Below are 24,094 nucleotides of genomic sequence, written 5' to 3'. Positions count from 1 at the left end.
AAATGCGCATTGCAGACAATATCTAAGTACAGATCAACACGGATTCATAACTGGGCGTTCCACAACTACGAACCTGCTGTGCCTAACGTCTTACATCACAGACAGTTTGATTGCTCGGACCCAAACGGACGTTATCTACACAGATCTTACGGCAGCCTTCGATAAGCTGAACCACGAAATTGCGATCGCTAAGCTTGATAGGCTAGGGATCGGTGGAAATCTTTTGAGATGGTTTCGTTCATACCTCACGGAGCGCCAATTGACAGTAACTTTGGGTACTTGTCGCTCAGCAAGCTTCTGCGCAAAGTCCGGTATACCTCAGGGCAGCCATCTGGGACCATTGGTATTTCTCCTCTACTTCGACGATGTTCACCATGTTATCACAGAGCCACGATTATCGTTTGCAGACGATCTGAAAGTTTTTCTGCGCATCCGCTCACTCGCCGACTGCCGTTCTCTCCAAAATCAGATTGACATCTTTGCTGACTGGTGTAGTCTAAACCGACTGGTGGTCAACCCAGCTAAGTGTACAGTTATTACTTTCTCACGCAAGAAACAACCGATTATTTTCAACTACAAACTACTAGGCACGACTATCGAACGGGTGCACTGCGTGAAAGACTTAGGCGTTTTTCTAGACTCAAAGCTGACATACTCACACCATATATCGTATGTCGTCGACAAAGCGTCCAGAACGCTTGGCTTTGTCTTCAAGATTACTAAGATCTTCACGGACATTTACTGCTTGAAATCGCTCTATTGCTCTCTCGTACGATCTACGTTGGAATACTGCTCTGCTGTCTGGAGCCCGAACTACAATACTGGGGCCGAGCGAATTGAATCTGTTCAACGACGTTTTCTTCGCTTCGCGCTCCGTAAGCTGCCTTGGAGATACCCACTTCGTCTTCCAAGCTACGAGAATCGCTGCCAATTGATCAATATCGAGCCCTTACGTATCCGAAGAGATGTTTTCAGAGCCTTAACCGTCGCCGATACTCTGCAAGGAAGAATTGACTGCGAAGCAATTCTGCAACAAGTGAACATTAATGTTCAACCTCGATCACTACGCAACAGTCTTATGCTGAGACTTCCACTTCTTCGAACTAATTATAGCATAGGGAGCGCTATTTACGGCTTGCAGCTAGTGTTCAACCGAGTAGCGTCGATGTTCGATTTCCACTTGACACGGAATATGCTTCGCCGAAGATTCTCTGCCTTTTTTGCTGACCGAAGGCGCTTGATACCCAACAGCTAAGTGTAAAATTTAAGACTTATAAATTTTTAGTAACTTGACAATGCTTTCCAAGTTATTTTCGTTTGTAACTGTAGTAACTGTAGTATATGTATGTCGTCTGTATAATCTGTACTTTTTTACAACACATCATTGGGACTATTTCTAGTCTGTTGATGCAACCATAACAAATAAACAAATAAACAAATTAGCAAGCACTATGCTACGAAGCGGACCGGAAGTTTCAATGAACAACCTCCCCCTGGGCTACCAAGCTCTTTTTATTACAAACATAATTATGACGCGTCCTTGAGACCATATTTGACGGGGTAGGTATATGTCGCAACTCTGGCGAGCCGAGTATCAGGAAAGTCACCAAAGCTGGAAGGGAACAATGGGCGGAATACTTTGTGAGAATACAACACTACATTACAATGGAACAAAGATGATGTTTGCTTCAAATGTGACCTGTACAAGAGGCAGGGGAGCTCAAGCGAGCTAAATACTTAGACCAAGTGGAGCAAGATATAGGGAGTGTGGGATGCACAGTCCAGATAGCTGGCGTTATTTAGAACGTTAGGGGCGAGGGGTGCGACTCTATCTACGATGCAGGAAACAAATTGGTTAGCTGCGCGCACGCTGAGTAGATAGAAAGAATATTGATGACGATTCTGAAGATTATGAACATTTCAAATGGTCCTATCTGCTTTGATCGATTCTCTTCATCAACTTTCTCTTTTCATAACCACTGCTCTGCAAATAGATTTCGCGCTAATTCTACCACATAGTTTGATAAAGGAAGTTCTTATCTAGCGTCCAAAACGTCAAATACAACAGGGAAAGCACAGACAATCAGACATAACACATTTAATATTTCTCACTGTAAAACATCGTCGCTAAAACATTTCCGCCATCTGTTGAGTACACTGTGGTGGGTAGTACGCTGAACAGATGGCGGTAGTGTGTAAATGTCAAACTCAAGGGAAATGATTATGCGCGCCACAGGTGGCGGTATTACGAACTACGATACTTTTAAAGTGACCGTTAAATGCTTGTTCGATGAACAACTTGCGAGTGTTATGTCTGTTTGTCTGTGGGGAAAGGTTCTGCAGCTGAGTTATTGACGAAAGAGAAAGTCGATGAAGAGAATCGATCATTGCAGATAGGACCTTTTGAAATGTTTATCTAGATTTCCTGCAAAAAGATGATGCACGATGCATAAGTAGATTCGAGAAATGAAAGAAGATTTTTCGAAGATTGATTCAGTAGTGTGAGATTTGTTGAGCATCTATTTAGAATTGAAATTTAGATGTGTCGCCCCCCTTGCTTAGGGATATTCAATGATTGTTTGGCTCTTTTTAATCCGATTTTGATAACGTAGAGTTTAACAGGGTAGGATTGAACAGGGGAAACTATTAATTTTCGACTCAATCAAAATTATCCACAATTTACTTATTTTTCAAAACTGCACGAAATTATGGCACTTTACGGCTCGATCTCCACCATGGACTTTCTTTCTAATGAAATAGTACGCACTAGATACACTTCACATTTCTCTATTGAAAATAAAACGCAACCATGTTGCCATCCACGAAAAGTAAATTACACAAAATTATAATAGTAATTTTGAGATGCCTATTATTCCAGTTCAAACTCCGACATCATCATTAAAAACAAGACAACTAACTAAACGGCCCCTTTCTTCCTAAATGATAACTTCCGATTAAGCTTACCTCTCAGTACCGTGTGGATTCCCTTGAGCGTACGGTAGTTGGCTTTGGATAAGTGTCCGTGCCGGGTTTGACTGCATATTCGTTCGAATTTTGCGGTAATCGGTACACTGTTCAGCATTTTGACCATGTGACTGCATTCCTCCAGCAAGGTATCCACCCTATGCTGCTTGGAATTGTGCTTCACTTTCGGCGTAGGATTTGGGAGTGAACTGGCTGGAGGTGAATCTGGTTTTAATTGACCCGAATCTGAATGTTCATCGAAGTCTGCTGGAGTTTTCCGTGGGTCGATCAACTGATCGGAGGTATTCAGGATTAGATCTTCGTCGAGGGAACTGAGAAAATCTACGGCAGTGTTGCGTTCAGCGAAGTTTAAATCTTTGAACTCATTGAACGAATCGTCTGCGAAGTTTTCGGTCGTGTCGCTGCCCTTGATTGGGGAGAGCGGAGGCAGATTTAGGTCTTTAGGTTTAATCTTATGTAGCTTTTTGGTCTTCCGCAGCTGCTCATATTCATTCAAAATGTCTTCATAATTTGAATGATCGAAGGAGGTAAAAATGTACCGAATGTGTTGGTTGATCTCGTCTCGAAAATCTACCGATACATTCACATCCTGAGTGCTTTGCAGATTTCTTAGGTTTGACTGCAGTTTTGTTAGATGCTCACGACCGGCTCTCAAACCGTACTGACCGAACAGAATGATATTCAACGTTCGCCGAATTTTGTCGCAGGTCTTCACGTTAGCCCCTTGCTCTTCGAAATGCTGATATCGTTTGAACAATATCCTGGCATTGCCATAAGGCCGGGTTAGCAGCAAAAGGTGTTCCGTGATATAGCGTATGGTTTTCTCGGTAGCTTTCGGAACATTATTGATAAGCTTCAATTGTTCGTTTTGATGAGAAGCATCATTGAGAAATTTCACTAACTCATTGTGGAAGTTATCCTGATCGGCTGATAATCCGTTCGCTAACAGAACGTTTCCCACCGATTGGAATGAAATGCTTACCTTCAGGGCAAATTTGGATGACGCATCCTTAAGAAACGTGGCACCAATGGGTCCGAGCAGAATTTTGGCGTGCGGTTTGGTGAGGAAAATTTTGGCATCAGTTCTCAGTTGTTCCACACTAGCTGGGGCAACCAGGGTCTCGGACGAAATCAGAGGAATATAGTCCGGCAAATGATCGGATGATTGAGGTAGATTGGCAGCCTTATCTTCATAAAATTCAGAGAAACTGTAGTTCGAATCTTCGTTAACAGCCTTTCTATGAGAGATAACCGTATTGGAGCTGCTTGGCTGATCGTCTGCTTTCATCGAGTCATCATCAATCACTACCGGTTCACTCAGAGTTCCTTCCACGGTTTTCTGTTTCTTTGCTGCCCGTTTCAGCTTACGAGCTTCTTTTCGCTTCTTTTCCTCCACGATTCCAACAGACTTCGCGAAACGGTAGTAAAAACTGTTCTCATTGGCAGCAAAAGATTCATCGAAATTGAGCCGATAGTCCGTCATGTCGCTGAACTGGTTAAACTTTTCGCCATGGTTCTGCCGCCGATAGCGTTGAAATGGATACACATGTTGATAGCTCTTCACCTCGGTCGTTGGGACCAACTGGCCAAATATCTTAAACGCTGCATTGCACGCGTGCGCTTGGTGCCCGGCGCGTGAACAAATGCAACAGTGTTTAGCATTCGGGTTGCGGACAAATAGCTTCGTCAGGGTTTTATTGTCCTCGATCTGATTCCCAGCCGGTACCGGATGGATTTATTTTACGATTCAAAATTGAGGGAAAAAGATAATTATCGATAAACGACAAACATTTGGTTCGAAACATTGTCACCAACGAGAATGCAGAATCAGGTAATACGGACGTGGCAGTTGCGCTTATTAGTGGTATGCGATTCGTCATTGGGTTTTAAGGTGCTATGCTATGCTAGTTTATTCGAACCTGAGTAGAGTTTTTTTAAATCTAGGAGAAATACTTTTGGGCGAATTGATCATCACAATTTGAGTTATTATCTATCTATTACATATAGTAGTTTCAATTATAAAGCTTCTTCTTCTTCGCATTTTAAGCTTACGATAATCAAATATTAGCTTATTGCGTGCTCCTCAACTTAGTTTTCTACATGCACTTCCACAGTTTTTAATTTTCTTTGAATCCAAACGGTCTACTCTTGATTGCCGACAAATAAATAAATAGCTTCAATCAAGCATGATAAAACTCACTCGCTCAGTCGACACAAGCAGCTATTTGTGTCTTTTTCGGAGCGAGTCACGCGATAGTAGTTTGTTTTTGTTTTCGTCTCATTGTTGGAAGTTCGTTCGCTTTTGTCGTTGCCCTGTTGGAAGCAAACAACTAGTGGAGATGTCGGTGGAAATAAAACTGACGATAAGATTCAGTTTCCTACATGGATCGACGAAACCATTAATGGAAGAAATTGCGAAATTTGTGAAATCGCTGGACGCGGATTTCAACCAATTAGATGATCGTTCATATCGCATAGCGGAGGAAAAATCTATGTTCATCAAGTTCAAATCAGAGGATTCGATGCTTTATTGTTTGCTACACAACCGTGAAAAATTAACGGACCTCTAAATCCAGGAAGAGTGGTCTAGTACAATTTTGAATTAAATAAAGCGTTCCATACATTTTATAGAAGACAGAAATCTCGTGTTGCCTAAAACGGTAAAGATCCACGTTGTACCCTAGGGGCATAAATTCATCCAAATCTCCTTTATCTTCATGGTGACCAGCATCTCGATTAGCAATTTTCCCGTTTTTCTCCGGTTTGGAAATTATCGCGGTTTAGGTATATTAATTAAGCACAAAACTGAATGCGATTAAGCTGAGGGTTAAATGGGTAATTTATAAGACATCAGCACCTTTGCTGGATCTTGAATTTGGATCTGCGACAGGATCGAAGTTTTCTAAATTTGTATATGAACATTTTGCTCAAAACTTTACAGGCTTTTATTTGACTGTTCTCAAGCCTTTCCCTTTGATTAATTTCCTTTCGCAGAGATCTTTTCAAAATTCTTCTAAAAAAAATTTGAAGTTCTTTCTGGAAATTCCTTGATTTTTTTATAATAGTACATAAATTCTCTGTATAACACTCCAAAAAATTCCTAAAAATCATCCTTTCTTTGAATTTTAAACTCTTTCTATGAATTCACAGGAGCTTCATTTTTTTTAAATGCATGAAATTCTCCGTAGAATTCACCCTCAGACCTCATCTTAATTCTTCTGAATATTGCATGGAATTCTCATTAACATAATCTAAAAATTCCTTTTGAAATGCGCTTGGAATTCTACTCGGAATATCCTTATAGATCTTCGCATAATTATTTATGTACCCGTTCGCGCTCCTTGGTATTTTTCAAGAATCCTGGAATCCTCTTCACTCTTGGGAGATCTAGTAAAAACTCTCCTATAGGTTTACCTAAAGCTCCCTAAAAAATATTTTCTGAAATACCTTGGTGTTATCTCTAGAATTCATTCTAAAATCTACTCAAAAAATATAAAATTCTCTTAATAGTTCTTCAAAGTGAGTGTAGTTATCCTGAAAATCTAGACCAGTCCAAGGGTCTTGAAATCTTATTATTTTCGAAGAGAGGACGAGGTATATTTTTCCAGATTTGTCAACTAAATTCATGCGATTTTCCCGATGACTTCAAATTCCAGCTTTTTCCGGTTTTCCCGGTTCACTGGTCACTCTGCATTTCACATATGAAACACTTGTTTTTAATCCCATTATATTTGTTTTGCCTTGAGCACATTTTGAGACCCAGCTCCGTAAGAAAATTATTCCGGATAATATGCTTAACCAAATGCTAATTCACGGGCGGATTCTTCTGGTGGGAAATAGTAAAAACAACGCTTTCATCTCCAAAATTCTGTAAGCTAATTGCATCTAAATTGCAATAGCAGCAACATTACCATACTAAAACTTTACAATGAAGCTAATTTTACGAGCTTATTAGGTTTACAATGAAGGACTAGAATACTTAATACAGCCACTCTATGCTGTCAAAGCAATGCTTGTCTACGTATCTTTGAATCATTATTCAATCATACAAGTGCTACTCCACGCAAAAAAAAAAACATCTTTTATTTTTATTATGTTAGTTCTCTGAGCTAATGACGCTGTTAAGAACACAATAAGGAACAAGAACTAGACATATTCAGAGAAAAAAATCATTATCTTCTCTTAAAGCTGGGTTTAGACAAGGCAAGTCAATTGATCAACTCAGTTGAATTCAACTGATTTGAACGTGTAAACCATGCCATTTAACGAACGGAATTGAAAAAAGTTGAACTAGGCTCAACTTTTCAAGCCAATTTAATTCAACTGAGTTGATCAATGACTTGCCTTGTCTAAGCCCAACTTAACTCTTAATCACTCTTGCATTTACTCAAAAGCGCTCCAATGTGCTCAAGGGATTGATTTTTGTTGGACAAAGCTGGATCGAGAGACGCAGAATCTACTAGAAGGTTAAATTTTGTCAAACGCAATTAGTTCCGCAATTATTTCCCTGACAATTAGGAATAACATCTATTAAGGGCCCATGTATTAATTATGTCACGCTAAATCGAGCAAAAAATTACCCCCTTCCCCCTATCGTGACGTTTTTCCTATACATAATGCATTGCTTGTCACAAAATCTTAGACCCCCCCCTCCTCCCTTAGAGCGTGACATAATATATGCATCAACCCTAAGAGACGCACATTCCCATAAGCAGCTTAATTTTGCAACAACTAACAACGTCTAGCGTCTCTACGGAACTGAATTGTTATCTCTGTTCAACTCAGGAATGTAACAACACCCAGTGGGAGGTGAATTTATAATAGGCTCAAAATCATCGAAATGCCCTTTTATTTGAGTAACTTTTGCTCCACTTGCAAAAATGCAACATCAAGCATTGAACAACCACAACTTCGCAACTCTATTTAAAATTTGAAATTGAAAACCATCCTCAAACTACAACGAGTAATTAGGTTGTTTGAAACTAGCGAAGTCAGCCATACTTATTAATATGTTTCTGTTATAAAGAAAGATTTCCCTGACTTAGAATGAAATTCATTGACAATCCCTGATTTTCCAGGTCCAAAAAGGAATTCCCTGATTTTCCAGGTAGTCGACACCCTGATTATGCCGATGGGAAATCAGTCGAGATAGGCAAGTCGCCTGCTGGGGGCACCGTTCGATTCGTGAGAGTGTACGACCTCCCACCAGGAGCCCCGGATAACGATCTAGCATTGGTGCTAGGGAAATACGGTGATGTGATGCCTGTAGTTCGGGAGACATTTCCAGCTGCCTTGGGCCTCGATATGCACACAGGCATGCGGGATCTACATATGGATGTAAAAAGGAGATTCCCAACTCGCTGCATTTCCTTAATCGAAAGGGTAACATATTCTATCAAGGGAACACAAATTTGTGTTTTCTTTGTAAGACGGAGGAGCATCGGATGAATTCCTGCTCCAAGCGGAAGGATCGGAAGCAACAACGAATGGAAGAAGACAACCAGTGACCAAACCAAAACCAACGTAATTAGGAAGAGATTAGTACGTACGCTGGTATAATGACTGGAGGTGCATCGCCAAACAAGGAAGCGGTTGAGGTCCTGTAAGAAGAGGTGGTGGTGATGGATGTGACGTGCTCGGAAGCCAAGAAGAACAGTGGAGAGGAAGCAAGCGCTGCTGAGAAACAACAAACAGCCAGTGATGCAAAATATCATGACACTCACGTGACACTCGTCTTCGCACCAACCGACTATCGCTGACAGATCGTTTTGTCACGCAGTGAGAGTTAGAGCCATGGCAAACAACACTCACTAGTAATGGTCGCTGCTCACAAGCAAAACGCTACACTCGCTGCTGATGATGAAAAGCACAACGAAAACAGTGAAGACTTCTGCAGTACGATCATGAGAAAAAGCGAAACGACAGAAGAAAAATGAAAACAATGCCTACGCATTCCAAGTTTGTCTCGGCAGGCGCGACTGTGTGAGTTACAAACAAAGCAGGCAACATGAAACGGAAGCTGTTGGGTTCACTCACCAACACACTCAAATGAGCAAGTAAAGCAGCAACTGCTTCAAAACGAGCACAGATGAGTGTCGTGATTGTCAGGAATGACCAGATCGGTGACGGATCACAACAAAAGACGACAATCACTAGTTGCTTTTTACTTCTTTCGTCAACTTGATGGATGGTCATGGAGAGAGCTTCGACGAGCAGATTGATAGGAATGTACAAAGCGTTACTACCATCAGCTGTTTGGCGATCGTGATTGTGATAGGTCGCAACTCTGACAACAGCCGCCTGTTTTCAAGTGCACAAATTCGGGATAGTGGACTATACCGAGAAGGAGCGGATAAAGAATGAAGAGGAGGCCAAGAGGCGGGCGCTGCTGAAAGAAAAACAATTGGAAGAAGCAAGGGAGTGGAGGACACGGCTAAAAGCGGAACCGAAACTCAAATCGCCTCGAAGGAAGAGTAAGAAGAACTCATAAACTGTGTTCCTCCTAATATTTTAATGTAATTATTAAGTTATTTAATGGTTCTCGGCTTCGCGGAGTCCTTTTGGACATTTGAACTATTGAAAAACAATCACTCACCCGTGCTAGCTTCACAGAAAGAAAGAAACTATTCTCCATTGTTAAAAGATATGCTGAATGAGTGTAAATGCTGCCAAGTTAGTGAACTAAACAGAATAGACGAGAAGTTGATAGAATTCTAGGAATTTAATCTACCGAACGTAAATCTGATTGAAAGTTTATAAAACCGAAAGACAACCCTAATAAAAATAACCATAAACGAACGATAACCCAAATAATTGAACTTTTCCACTAATGGTTTGGAAGATACCCAGAACACGTCGTTAAGCAAAATAACCATAACAATTTTATTAGGGAAGAGAGCCGAGTTTCGCTAAGTGATTTAAATGATTTATTTTATTTTTGTGGCAGTTCAACGTTCATCTGCAACAACATAATAAGTTTCTACATTACAAAGCCTATTTTATTCGACAGCCATTACTCGTATTCATCGGACGTGTGCTCTTTCTGCTCTGCTTAACTTGGTGAAATATACATAGTAGCGAAAATGAGTATAGTTCGTAAAAACACACTTGTTGTTGACTTCAGTGTCCTTCCAGTTCGTCCCAATGCGTTTAAAGTGCAAAAAATCTTCTAGAACAATATTAAGCTTCAATATTCAGACGTTAGATGCATTCAGTTTCATAACGTCCGAAATTGTGTTGTTATTGAGATTATAGACAATGAAGTTGCCTTGCGCTAAGAAAAGGCGCACAACTATAAACACGCGATTCTCTGTGCGAAGAGTGAGTTCAAAATCCCGGTATATGTGGATTGTGAAGCAGTGACCGTTTGAGTGCATGACCTTCCTCTGGCATGGCTACAAGTCACTGTTATGAACCACATGGCAAAGTACGGGACAGTGATTTCCAGTCGACATGAGAAATGGAAGCACTACTTCCCAGGATTCCTGAGCGGTGTTCGAGTTTTGCGAATGCGCCATTCCATCATACATCACGGTCGACAACGAAAAACGTTGGTAACGTACGATAAGCAACCAAAAACGTGCCGCCATTGTGGCAGAGCAGCACATCCCAAACAAAAATGTTTCGATGTAGCCACATTGAACAATAGCACCGCTTCAGCAGCTCCACCATCCGAGGGGGTATTCAGTCTCGTTCATTTCCCGTCGATGGATATCAAACAAAACCAGCCAACGACATCGGGTTAATCATCTCCTGCTTTCACCGGGTTCTCAGCAGAAGAACAACAGCGAAACACCGACAATCAAACCGAGGATCATCACACTTCAAACGTTGAAAGCAACTCTAGCACCAGCTCATCAAACGCAACAAAGGATTTCATTAAAAATAAAAACAAACGCCGTATGTCGAAGCACAAGGAGAACGAATATTATCGTTCAAAATCTTTTAATTTTTCGTAACGCATCCAAAATGACTGTTTTCAATTTTGTACCCCCGTATGTTGCCGAAAGACGTTATCCAACGTCAAAAAAAGAAAGTTCGTGCTGATCAGTGCACCCAGAAGACTGGTCAGCAAACAGATCGTTTAGATGAAAATAATGCAATGTTGGTGCTAGGGAAATACGGAAGAGGTAAACGTGTCATACGGAAGAAATCTAGATAAACATTTCAAAAGGTCCTATCTGCATTGATCGATTCTCTTCATCGACTTTCTCTTCCGTTAATAACTCAACTTCAACAACACTCCCTACTGTGTTCAACGTTCTAAGCACAAGATAGTAATTTCTGCTATCAAACTGTGTGGCAAAAATAGCACGAAATTCATTGGTGTAGGCGTGGTTATCAAAAGAGAAAGTCGATGAAGAGAATCGATCAAAGCAGATAGGACGATTTGAAATGTTCATCGAGAAATGTCCTGCTAAGCTGGGTGTGCGAGGTGTTTATATGGCCGTGGAGAAAACATTTTTTTTTCCTTTGGTTTGTTTTTTCCGTCGATCTTGTTTTCCGTGCTGAGCACCAATGCTACCGACGTGCCAGGAATATGACGGGATCGAGATTAAATACATCTTGTGCAAGCTGGAGGGGCACCGAATGAATTCCTGTCCAAGCGGAAGGTCAGGAAACAACCGAAAAAGGCATAAGAAAAACAGGATGAATCGGTAGTAGTATGTAGGCTGGTGTGGTGGCAGATGAGGTACCGATGGACAGCAGAGATAGCGTAACGGAGAAGGAGATGCTGGTGGTTGAGGGGGAAGCTTTGGAAATTGACGTGTAGACTCTGTAACAACGGTAGCAGCACCAGCAGCCGCCACCGTCGCAACATGCAGGTGAAAAATAATAGCACAGTATCACGACGAGCAACTCCAGGGGATGGTTGCTGGTTGCTAAAATGTTTTGGTTTGACCATTGACCTTCCGGACATTAGTCCACAGTCATAAGGCATACCTTTAGCTCTGGGTCACGTTTTTGATTACGAAACTGGAGGGAATTAGATTTCTTGGTGGAACATTCTCTTCATTTCACAATCACTGCTTCGAAATAGTGTTCCTTATTTAATTTGTTAGAGACAAGCAAGCAGGGATGCCAGATTTGAAGACATGTGCTCACTTTGAAAACATTTGAAAATTTGTGATTTTTTTTCCCGTAGACATTTTAAAGAAATTTCTCGTTTTGTGTCACAGACATGACATACGAAGGTTTTATTAATTTAAAGCAGACATGTGGAGATTTTTTCCTACAGAAATGAAGATTTTTGCTTCTTATTTAAAGCTCTTTCTTGAAAATGTTGAATAATACCTTAAACCACAGGATTTCATGGAACTCTTTGATTAGCTGGAGATCTTTTGAATAGTGCTTCTAGAACACTAGGTTGAGAGCACGCAATAAGCAAATATGCGACAAGCAAAATATGCTTGAAATGCGAAAAAGAAGAAGACGAAGTTAAAACAATCGATGTTGCTCGCAGTCCTTCGGATCGAGCATAGAAAACTATTTTACAAAGTATGCTCTCGGCGATACTCAAACTAAAATTTTAATACAACAAACATTAATCACAGATGCACTTATCATTAATAACAAACAACTTACATTAAGTTTTCCTCAATATAACTACTACCAGTCTCACTGCCAACACTCCTATACTCGGTTTTGAGGACCTATGTTGAAAACATTAATTTATTACATTTACTGACTATCGAAATACAAACAAACTCACGGTAAGTAGCACAAAATATCATGAACGAGCAAACCTAATATCGACCAACAATCAGCTGACGAAATCTACAAAAATACCAAATATAACTTTCACAATATTTACAATAAACTATTGCACATACAAAATTGACTTCACACTTATTTTGCTAATTAACTACAAGTGGACAGACAAATTCACTTCACTAAATTAAAAGATGAGAATTTCACCATCTCGTTTCGATCTTCAGTGTCAACAATAACAAATTACGATGGCTGATCCCACTGCGCGATCAGCTGCATGCGCATGTATGTGTGCCATTCATTTAGGTCATCTTCATCAGCCGTCGAGAACTGTCAGTGGACGGGGCGTTCACGGTATTCGCCCATTCGCAACTGGGTGTTCACTTTCACCGACCGCAACCCTTTCGCAACCGGGTGCTCGTTTTTACCAACGGTAACATTCCCCCACCCGTAAACCCTGTCGCTGATTCACTCGGGAACAGTACGGGGATTACTATTTTCCACCTCAATCTCCAAAACGGCTAACTTCGATACTGGTCGCAGCTTCTCACCCCGGCTGGTCTGCACGGACGCTGAGCGGATTTTCCCATCACTGCCAACGAACACTTGCGTCACTAGGCCTCGCTCCCAGGTATTCCGCTTTTCGCCATCAGCCACAAACACCAGGTCTCCTATCGCCACTTTTCGATGGTCCAAGTACCACTTCGACCGTCTGTTCAGGGTCGGCAGATACTCCCGCTGCCAACGATCCCAAAATCCATCCGCTAACTGCTGCGCTCGACTATAGCTGCTCCGCAACGTATCAGCCAAATCCACCGGAATCCTCGACGGTAGACATTCGGCCGACGATCGACCACGCAGGAAGTGATTTGGTGTTAGCGCTTCTTTGTCTTCCTTCACGTTGGTTGACACGTACGTAAGTGGACGTGAGTTGACCAGGTTCTCAGCCTCGATCAGTGCAGTCTGCAGGATCTCATCCGTCAGCTTCCGACCATCCGTGAAGACATGCAGTGCCTCTTTCACCGAGCGTACCATTCTCTCCCAAGCGCCCCCCATATGTGGCGCTGAAGGTGGGTTAAACGTCCAACGGGTCCTTGCACCAGTGAACGTGTCCGCACAGGCAACGTTGATCTCCTTCACCAGATCTCGATTGGCACCGACGAAATTCGTACCGTTGTCCGAGAAGATCTCAATCGGACTGCCACGTCGCTTCACAAACCTCCTAATCGCCATTTTGCACGACTCCGTCGTCAGGCTGTACGCCACCTCCAAGTGCACCGCTCTGACAGTTAAGCACGTGAACAGTGCCACCCATCTTTTCTCCTTCCTTCTTCCAACGGTCACTTCTAGCGGTCCGAAATAATCGATGCCCACGTTTGAAAACGGATCGATCTTCGCAGCCAATCGCTGTTCGGGTAGTGGTGCCATCCTGGGCACAGTTGGTTTTGCCTTCCGGATCTTGCACCACATGCACTCCCGCATCACTTGCTCCACCAACACGCGTAGACAAGGTATGTAGTATCGCTGCCGAATTTCATTCACTACCGTTTCCCTGCTACCGTGGCCATATTGTCGATGATAATGTTGCACCAGTCTCTTGGTCACCACGTGATCTTTCGGCAGAATGATCGGGAACCTCGCATCAAACGCCACGTAGTCAGCCGCCTCGGTCCGACCTTCCATCCGCACAATTCCTTCTTCATCCAGAAATGGTGATAAGCGATAAATCGGACTCGACTTTTCCAGTGGTAAATCTTGAGCTACAGATGAATCCCGATTCTTCATGAGTGTCTTCACCTCGTCCGCGAACTCCTCTGCTTGCACTATCCTCCACAGCAACGATTCGGCAGACATATATTCTTCCTGCCGCAACGGTACCTCAACTGCTGCAAACGCTATACGTCCAGCTTGCTTAGCATCAATCGGCAACGCTTCGATCGGCATCTTTTTGATCCGACGACGACAGTTGGACACAAAACGGAACACTACTGCTACCGTTCGCACCATCACCGTCCACCGAGAAATATGCTGCATCCTCTCCATCAACCCCTCAGGCAAAAGAATATGATGCAGCAGCATGCTTGCGCGTAGTTCTTCTTGAACCTCAACCACCGGACGTTTCTGCTTCGGCCACTCTGACACGTCTTTATACAGGAACTCCGGACCTCGATACCAACGACTCTCCGACTTGATTTCCGTTCCTTTTCCCCATTTCGTTAGGTCGTCTGCTGGATTGTCCTTCGTACCTACCCAGCGCCAATCTTCAGGGTTTGTGATGCTGAGAATCTCTCCGATTCGGTGGGCAACGAAAGGTTTGTACCTTCGTTGGTCGGACTTCACCCACGACACAACAGTATACGAATCGCACCACAGGAACCACTTCAAAACAGGAACAGAATGACTATCGCAGATTGACTTCATCAGCCGCGCGCCTAGAACAGCAGCTTCTAGCTCCATTCGTGGCGTAGACAGGTACTGCAATGGTGCCACCTTCGCTTTTGCCTCGATGAATGCGCAGTGAACGACTCCGCCGTCCTCAAATCGGAAATAAGCAACGCACCCGTAAGCCGCATCGCCAGCATCGGTGAACACATGCAACTGTACCGTATCGTACGCCTTCGAATCTAGTCTGCCCAGATAGCACCTAGGAACTCGGATCTCGTCGATCAGATGGAATAACTGTGTCCATTTAACCCACCGTTCATAATGTTTCTCGTTCAGCCTTTCGTCCCACTTGATTCCACTGCGCCACAAATCCTGCATGATGATGCGGCCATGTATGAGCAGAGGAGCCAAGAACTGCTTCGGATCAAACATACTCATTATACACCGTAACGCAATCCTCTTCGTTGGCCAAGCACCTTCCCGAATGTATGGCTGAAGGTCTTGCCGAATCTCCGTCGAGAAGATGAAGTTATCTCCCTCCGGGTCCCATAACATCCCCAAGACTCGTTCGAATTCGCAGGACTTGTCCACTTCTAGCGGCTTCGCCGCGCACTTTGGCTCTCCAAGCTCCTGCAGGACCACCTCCGAGTTACTGACCCAGTTCCGTATCTCGAAACCTCCATTTGCGTGCACCTTTCTGACATCCATCGCTAGTTTGACTGCTTCCGCTTCAGTATCGGTGCTGTCGAAATAATCATCGACGTAATGCTTCCAGACAATAGCATCTGCAGCTTCAGGGTACTGCTCGGAATGTTCGCATGCGTTCAGGTTCTTCACAAACTGGGCAGAGCATGGCGAGCAACTAGAACCGAAGATCACGACATCCATCACAAAAATCTCCACCTCTCCGTTCGGACCCAGGAACAGAAATCGTTGTGCTTGACGATCCTCCAGACGAACCTTTGCTTGGTGAAACATCTCTCTGATGTCACCTCCAAACGCCACACGTCTCTCACGGAAACCACTTATCACAACTGGCAACGAAGTTATCATGTCCGGTCCCGTCAACAGTTTATCGTTAAACGACACGCCATGTGCTTTCGCTGCCGCATCCCAAATCAATCGCACCTTGCCCGGTTTCTTCGGATTCACCACGTAATTCAAGGGTAGGTACCATTCCGTTCCCTTCGGCGTCTCTTTCAACTCCCGCTCGGTGATGCGATGCGCGTAGCCTTTGGCGAGATATTCCTCCAACTGCTTCTGCAAGTTTTCTCGCACCCCAGGATTTCGTTTCATCCGAGCTTCCAAACTTCGCAACCGCTTCAAGGCCATGTCAAAGCTTTCAGGGAATCGCACGTCATCTTCCTTCCAGAGCAGTCCGGTTTCAAACCTCTCACCAATTCTCTTGGTCGTCTTTTCTAGGATCTCACGCGCTCTGCGATCTTCCCTTGACTCCAATCGAATCACCGAAGTTCCGACCTCCTCCAGTTGATAATTCTGCTTCAACGCTTCATCCAGCTTCTTATCTGCAATGCTACATTCTTCACACACACAACGATGATGTCCCAAGAAGTTTACACTGCTGACGACATTTGGACGCGGGCCATACAACGTCCAGCCGAGATTGCAACGAACTGCAACAGGCTCACCAGAATCTCCAACTCGGGAGTCCAATGGCGCGATCAGGTGGGCGTTGTCGATTCCAATCAACACCTTCGGTGCAGCTACTTCGTAACTGGGAATCTGTATGTCCTTGAGATGTTCGAACTGCTCCTTCAATTTCCGGGAATCCATCTGTTGTGTAGGGAGATCCAGTTTGTGCACCGTGAGGGCTTCCATCAAATCGTAGCGATACGGCGAATTTTTGGCGGAGATCTCGAGCGTAACTTTCTTCGACCGATTCTCTGTCCGCTGAACACCATTTGTCCAGCACATCTGCAACGATTCCACCGGCCCATCAGCTCCCAACGATTCCACCAATTCGCTATCCACGATAGTTATTGACGATCCTTCGTCGATTAGAGCAAGCGTATCAATCTTCTTCTTGCCGTTGTAGAGCGTCACTGGAGCCATCCTGAATAGTACTGCACGTTCCTGCTGACGATGACTGTTGCATTGCACTCGAGCTCGCGAGGTTCCTTCACTCGGGCCACTATGTAGCAGAGCATTGTGGTACTCCTGACAACCGTCCACTTTACAGGCTATCCGGATGCGACACGATCGTTGCCCGTGGTCGTACAGACAAAGCGGACACAGGTTCAACCGCTTCACTGTTTTCCACCGCTCGTCCAAGCTCTGTTTCAGGAACTCCTGGCAATATCTTCCATAATGTCCAGGCTTCTGGCAGACCGAACACTTCAGTTCTCGTTGCTGTGGCTGGCTTTGCGACTTCTGCTGCAACTGATTCGACGATCTCTGCTCCATCTTCGACTCCATCCGGCTTTGCTGGCTGTCTTGATTTCTTCCGTCTGTAGCATGAACGAAAGCCTTGATCTTCTCCTTTCTTTTGACCTTTCCGTCCAACTCTGCTTTTTCGAAGGTCGCTTCCAGTGCCTTTTCCACCAGACCCTCCATGAAACCACCAAACGTCTCCAAATCGACCGTTCTAGCGCGACGTTTGTAGTCCACCCACTCCATAGCATAATACGATGGCAGTTTTTGGACTAAACTCTGCATTAGAATTGGGTTCTTCAGGTGGTCAACCAGTCCTGCTGCCTTGAGATGCTGGGTGAATTCTTCAACTGCACTTCCGAACTCGATCACCGACTCCAAACTCTCCGAGCTGGGTCCTTCTAGCTGTTGAACTTTGGTTGCTAACCTGGTTGATAGAATTTCCGGGTTCCCGAATCTCTTCCGCAGCTTCTCAATGATAAGCGGCACGTTTTCTGGCAGCAGCAATCGGTTCCGAACCGTTTCCAACGCTCTACCCTTCAGCGCGTCTTGTAAGCGAACCAAATTCTCGGCGTTGGTGAATCCACACGACAAGTTTGCTTGCTCATAGGCGCTGATGAATATCGGCCACTCTTCGGCTGCTCCGTAGAACTTGGGTAGACTCCGTGGAAAGACCTGACGGGATGCTATTTGGAGCCGTGTTGGTCCTTCCACAATGACTTCATCATCGGAGTCCCCGCCACCAAGGATTGATCTCAGTGCGTCATCATCCTTTTCAAAAGAAGGGCGTGGCAGTACCGGATTCGATGCACGCTTGGTGCTCTTCTTCGTGGTGGGCAGCTTTGGTGCTGACTTTCGAGGATTCTTTTCTTCCAAAAGTTTCTTGAAGCGATCATATAGGTCCTGAATATCATCTTCGGTAGACCTTTTTCGTGGAACCATCGGAATTGCACCCAAACTCTTCGGGATCTGCTCCTCCGGCTGCTTTTTCCTGCTTCTGTTCGTCGATTCTTCCACTTCTTCGTTCACTGAATCCGAATCATCTTCAGCATCCTCGTTGATGATCATCCTCAATTCGATCCTCCTTTTGAGCGCTTCTTTTCGTCTGGCAATCTGCTTTCGTTGAAGTTCCAGAAATTTCCGTTGGTTTTCCTCCTCGAGTTCGTCCAACTTGTTTTTCTCCTCCAGTTCGCGAAGTTCCTTCAACGCACGAGAACGTGTCGAGGCAGACTTTGCCGACGGTACACTGGCACTTTTCCGGAGTCCCCTTTTACCGCTACCACTCGATTTACTCGATTGTACGCGCACGGGTTGACTATGACAACGATCAAACGATTTTAAAAGCTCATTCAAGAACTTTGCGTGGTCTTCTACTTTTTCCTTTGCCACGTCTTGATTTTCGTCTTCATCAGAACTTTCCTGCTCCTGATCTGATTTATTGCTATCATCATCTTGTGCTTGGGCCCTACTTATGCGACGTTTAGTCGATGATATGTTCTTATTTGCTACCTTACCGACCTCTGTACCGCTACCTTCAGCATTAGCAGATGGATGATCGATCACCACCGGATGAATCCTGGTCCGTCCTGGTGCCCCCAGCGACTCACGAATCGATCTATCCTCACCGATACAGGTCGAGCAGAACCATATGACCTCTGCAACGGATTCGTCGACACCAACGCACTCGAAATGGTACCATTCTTCACATCTTTCGCACTGGACGCTGGCATCGTACGATTCATTGCAGTCACAACACGGGTACTTGTAGGTCGCAGCCATTTAATTTTGAGAATGTTGCTCGCAGTCCTTCGGATCGAGCATAGAAAACTATTTTACAAAGTATGCTCTCGGCGATACTCAAACTAAAATTTTAATACAACAAACATTAATCACAGATGCACTTATCATTAATAACAAACAACTTACATTAAGTTTTCCTCAATATAACTACTACCAGTCTCACTGCCAACACTCCTATACTCGGTTTTGAGGACCTATGTTGAAAACATTAATTTATTACATTTACTGACTATCGAAATACAAACAAACTCACGGTAAGTAGCACAAAATATCATGAACGAGCAAACCTAATATCGACCAACAATCAGCTGACGAAATCTACAAAAATACCAAATATAACTTTCACAATATTTACAATAAACTATTGCACATACAAAATTGACTTCACACTTATTTTGCTAATTAACTACAAGTGGACAGACAAATTCACTTCACTAAATTAAAAGATGAGAATTTCACCATCTCGTTTCGATCTTCAGTGTCAACAATAACAAATTACGATGGCTGATCCCACTGCGCGATCAGCTGCATGCGCATGTATGTGTGCCATTCATTTAGGTCATCTTCATCAGCCGTCGAGAACTGTCAGTGGACGGGGCGTTCACGGTATTCGCCCATTCGCAACTGGGTGTTCACTTTCACCGACCGCAACCCTTTCGCAACCGGGTGCTCGTTTTTACCAACGGTAACAATCGAAGTTGCCCAAATTTCTACAAAAACCACTGATTTTTTTTTTCTAAAGATCGTGTCGTTTATTTTTACCTAAGTTAAATTCTACGAACTTCTCAGCACTTCTGCAAAATTTGCTGAACGCAACTTTTCTTAAACATCTACCAAGTTCCTTGAAGTTATACAACGTTCATTAAATTTTTAAGAAGACCATTAACTTCTGAAAAGACTCAGGGTTATAAATCTGAAATAGTGATCACCCTCCATTGTTTGCAAATTTCAAAAGTACTGGTGAAGACACTAAGTCGATCTCGCTGGAAATCTTATTTAAATACACCTGACAGGTCTACTTTCAAATGTCCACGTGTGAACATGTAAATTCTCCAATGAGCTGCGTTAATTAGTGGACAAGGAGCTGTGAAAATGATAGAAGCCTTATCCTGAGTGCTCACGAAGAAGAGGTCAAAATATAAGCTTTTATACCAAATTACCATGATTGAAACGACATTATGCCAAACGGGGTACTCTCCCGCCAGTCATTAGTTCTTGTGTTCTCATATAGTTTGATTTGTCGAGTGAAGAGTTTGGATTCAAGCCAGATTCTGACCACTTCCCAGAGTACTCGAAACTTGTCTGGGTACTCAAAATCTGCAAATCAAACTGATTGCTACTCTACATTGGTGGTGTCGTTTTGGGTAGATCATATTATAGAATTCTCTCCTTTACTTCTAAATCTAGGCACCACTCAAAAAATTGCTAAAGTTTCCTGACGCGCATCTTATTTTGAATCTTTCGACTAGCACTAGCATAGCACCTCTCCGGGATACTTACCTGCTTCCTGGAAAGGTTCTACATGAATGGAACCAATTTCTTGCGCAACCGCCACCGTGAATACCTTCCGCCCCTGCATTGCTATCGCTGGCAACAACCTTTCTCTCGCTAGAATACGAAACTTCCTTCCTTCATTCGAAAATGAAACGGTATCCGCCTTCGCACCCGAAAGTACGGTAGGCAAACGCTTGCGCAAACGCCGCAAAAGTCGTCGTCTCGCTCCACTATCAAAAAGGAGAAACCCAACCAGGAGAAGTAAATATACTTACCGTCGAATGGTAGCGTCGCCACTTGTCCGGACAGTTTCTCTGTCCGTGGCCTCGCACTCCGCACATATGGCAGATCATGTTTTGCTCGCGGGCACACGATTGGCAACCGCGTAGGAAACTTTTCGTCTTTTCTCCACACTACGAAGGCATATGATATTTTGGATAATTTTGTGCAGTATAAAGAAAAGAAAACCGGAAATAACTTACCTTAAGGCACAGCGTATTTGGACATCGAACCTCCTGGTGCCCCGCTAGACCGCACATGTAGCACGTCTTCGGTTTTGGAGTATTGCGGCACTTGTAGCGCATGTGACCACGTTCACCACAATTGTTGCAGATAATTTCCTTCTTCGGTGGATCAGGGTACTTATCCTTGTGAACAATTGGCCAGTATTTGTTAGAACCTAGAATATACCCATCCGACATAAAATTACCAACATTCAATAAACCTAGTACACTGAATACTAACGTGGCATATTGAATAGCACTGTGGAAATGTTGAAATCTTCACAGTTCCAGGAATCGTTGTAGAATTTTCGAACCTCATCGTTCCAGCAGCACTCGGGATTGCCACTCACCCGTCGAAGTCCAATAATCTCTTCTTCTTTCTCCTGTTCTTGCGGCCGATCAGAAACATTTTCATCAACCAAATCAACCAGCGGCGGAGGAGCGCTTTCATCAATTGCCACAACAGACAATGAATCATTGCTATCTCCCGGGATTACGACTGGTGCTTGGGTTTCTATACGGGGCTCGACTTGTGGCAAACTGATCTGGTTTTGCGGTTCCTCCACGTCTACCTCTTGGACATCGTTCGAGTGTTCTGTTACACACTCTTCTATACTCGTAGAAACTTGTTCTACAATTTCTTGCGAAGACTTCTCCACCGTTTCGCCGGTCGTTTCCTCGTCGGAACTTTCTTCTTCTTCATTCTCGGAAATAGCTTGCACAATGTCAGTCAACATCGAGGCAAAATCTTCATCAGAATACTGCTCAGATTCTTGCTTGCGACGTTTTTTGCTTCGTTTCACCAAACTCTTCGTACTGCCAGTATCCGATTGATAGGATTTGGATCGCTTTGAGTGGGATGAAACATTTCCTCCCTCGCTTTCATCCGAGGAATCGCTGCTGGGGAGTTTCTCCGTGGATGGTTTGGACTTTTTGGCGGACGTCGCCGCATATCTGCTGTCGTCTTCTGATGCTTTGGATGTTTTGGAACCTGTTGGTTTCTTAACGGTTAACGTTTGCTTTGGAGTTGAACAAACTTTAGGACCTCCAGCGGACTGATCAGCTAAAGGTACCGAAGAATTCTGCTTTACACCGTTACGCTTATCTGGATCAGTTGTATCACTGCTTGTAGCTACGGTGCAATCTGAAGAGATTGAAGGAGCTCGAGTTTGTCGGGAAAGGTCTCCAAAACCTCTACGTTCACCAGCAAGCAACGATCCGACCGTGTGCGGAGCCGTACAATCCAATTCCTCATCGTTGGTTATTCCTTCCATGTAGCTATCGTTTAGTCGGGTACGGTCACTGTGCCCGATGAAATCGTCGGACATAATCGAACTATTCGACGGACTGACGCAGCGCGGTGAATTAATCTTCTTTGTCTGTTTTTTCTTCTTTGATTTTGGGTGCGTAAAACCGTCCTTCGCCAGTTCATCTTCACTGTCCACAATGCAGACCAATGGCGGAGGTGCAGTCGGAATCAGAACCACCTCATCTGGATCCGAGTCTTCCAGCTCTTGACCTGGAACATCACTTTCCTTCTTCTCCTGCTTGACCGGATCTGGTGAACGATACTCTCCCTCTTCTTCCGAAGACGTATCCAGATCGATCGTAGCTACCAGACGGTGTTCACCAGCACCGACCTTCTGACGATTCTTCAAAGCTTTAGCTTTCTTCCCTTTGAGCTTTTTAAGTTGTTCCTGTTTCCTATTACGTGTTTCACTAGGATTGCAACTTCGTTTCCCATCTCCTTGGGTGTTCTTCTTCTTTCTTTGCTTTTCTTCACTCTGCCCCTCTGCCGAAGGAACCGAGCCATCGTCGTCTTTCACCGAACTCATAGAACCAAGAATCGATTGGTATGGTGTGAAAATCTTCTTTGTCGGAGCAGACTCACCATCAACACTTTCGTTAGCTTTCCCCTCGGTCGATCCAATTCGCTTCGGTTTGCTGATTCCAGGATAGGACATTCTATTATTCTGCTGCTGCAGTGAGTCCCAGTAGCGTTTGATTTTCGAAGAAGCAGTCTGCCGCGCAGTGTTGATAATCGACTTTTCGGTCACAATCCGCAACGGACCTGCGGGAACTCCCGGAGCCGGTGGCTTCACTGCAGCTTCCAATGCGGGCACAATGTCGGTGGATTCCGATTCCGCATGATGGATGCTGGAGTACAACCGCTCCTCAAGTTCGGCCAATTCATGTTCATTCAGATCCTACACGAAAAAAAACGAAAAGTTTCGTCATCGATACCAATGATTACGAACCCCCCCGTCATCATACACAACCCGCTTTAGTCAGTTTTGGATTCCTACTCACCATGATGTGGCGTTGAACTTTGGGGAGTTTCCAATCCTATGGTTTGATGTAACGATACAATTTACAGAGTAAACTAAATGAAAATACTAAATTAAGGCAGATTATTCGGAACCACGAGGAATTTTCGGTTCCATGGCCCCACAAAAGCACACGATTGTGGCGCTGCAAAAAGAAAAGAACGAAGAAGAGCGCTGGTGGAAAATTGAATGTCAAATCAACAAGAGATCGACGTCGAAATAGTCGACATAACAAGTATCTCGTGTGATATCGTCCAGCACTGTTTTCGTTATGAGCGCGGAACAAAAACTCGCAACTTTTCTTTAAAAACCCTAAAACCATCTTAGCAACGTGTATTTTTTCTGAAAAAGCAATCTATCCCTAAAACTTCGTCTCAGACGTCATTATATGAGTCGTTATATTTATAGTCAAGCGGATAGAATTTCGATCTATCAAAAAGCGGAACCATTTCAATATAGACCCGTAAAAAAAAATCCAATAAAAATACAATGATTTTC

The 24,094-nt window shown here is 43.8% G+C and overlaps 2 protein-coding genes across 2 annotated transcripts; both read right to left on the bottom strand.

Moving 5' to 3' along the window:
* Positions 1–2,767: 2,767 nt before the first annotated feature.
* On the bottom strand, positions 2,768–23,743 carry Zcchc7 (Zinc finger CCHC-type containing 7). Its single transcript, XM_065219525.1, has 5 exons — positions 23,580–23,743; positions 21,511–23,476; positions 21,249–21,445; positions 21,042–21,179; positions 2,768–4,693 (listed from the first exon to the last, which is right to left on the bottom strand). Exons 1-5 carry the CDS (start codon positions 23,580–23,582, stop codon positions 2,918–2,920), a joined length of 4,080 nt encoding a protein of 1,359 aa, XP_065075597.1. The 5' UTR covers positions 23,583–23,743; the 3' UTR covers positions 2,768–2,917.
* LOC135699232 (uncharacterized) lies at positions 12,442–19,570 on the bottom strand. The gene is made up of 3 exons (XM_065219437.1): positions 19,526–19,570; positions 12,819–19,466; positions 12,442–12,762 (listed from the first exon to the last, which is right to left on the bottom strand). The coding sequence occupies exon 2, from the start codon at positions 19,249–19,251 to the stop codon at positions 13,165–13,167; it is 6,087 nt and encodes a 2,028-aa protein (XP_065075509.1). The 5' UTR covers positions 19,252–19,466; positions 19,526–19,570; the 3' UTR covers positions 12,442–12,762; positions 12,819–13,164.
* Positions 23,744–24,094: the final 351 nt, after the last annotated feature.

The sequence above is a fragment of the Ochlerotatus camptorhynchus genome, unplaced genomic scaffold (genome assembly GCF_037179485.1).
Source record: "Ochlerotatus camptorhynchus isolate MF236.1 unplaced genomic scaffold, CSIRO-AGI_Acam_v1.1 ptg000105l, whole genome shotgun sequence".
NCBI lineage: Eukaryota > Metazoa > Arthropoda > Insecta > Diptera > Culicidae > Ochlerotatus > Ochlerotatus camptorhynchus.
Note: the sequence above shows the minus strand (reverse complement) of the source record. Positions and strands in the feature narration are given on the sequence as shown.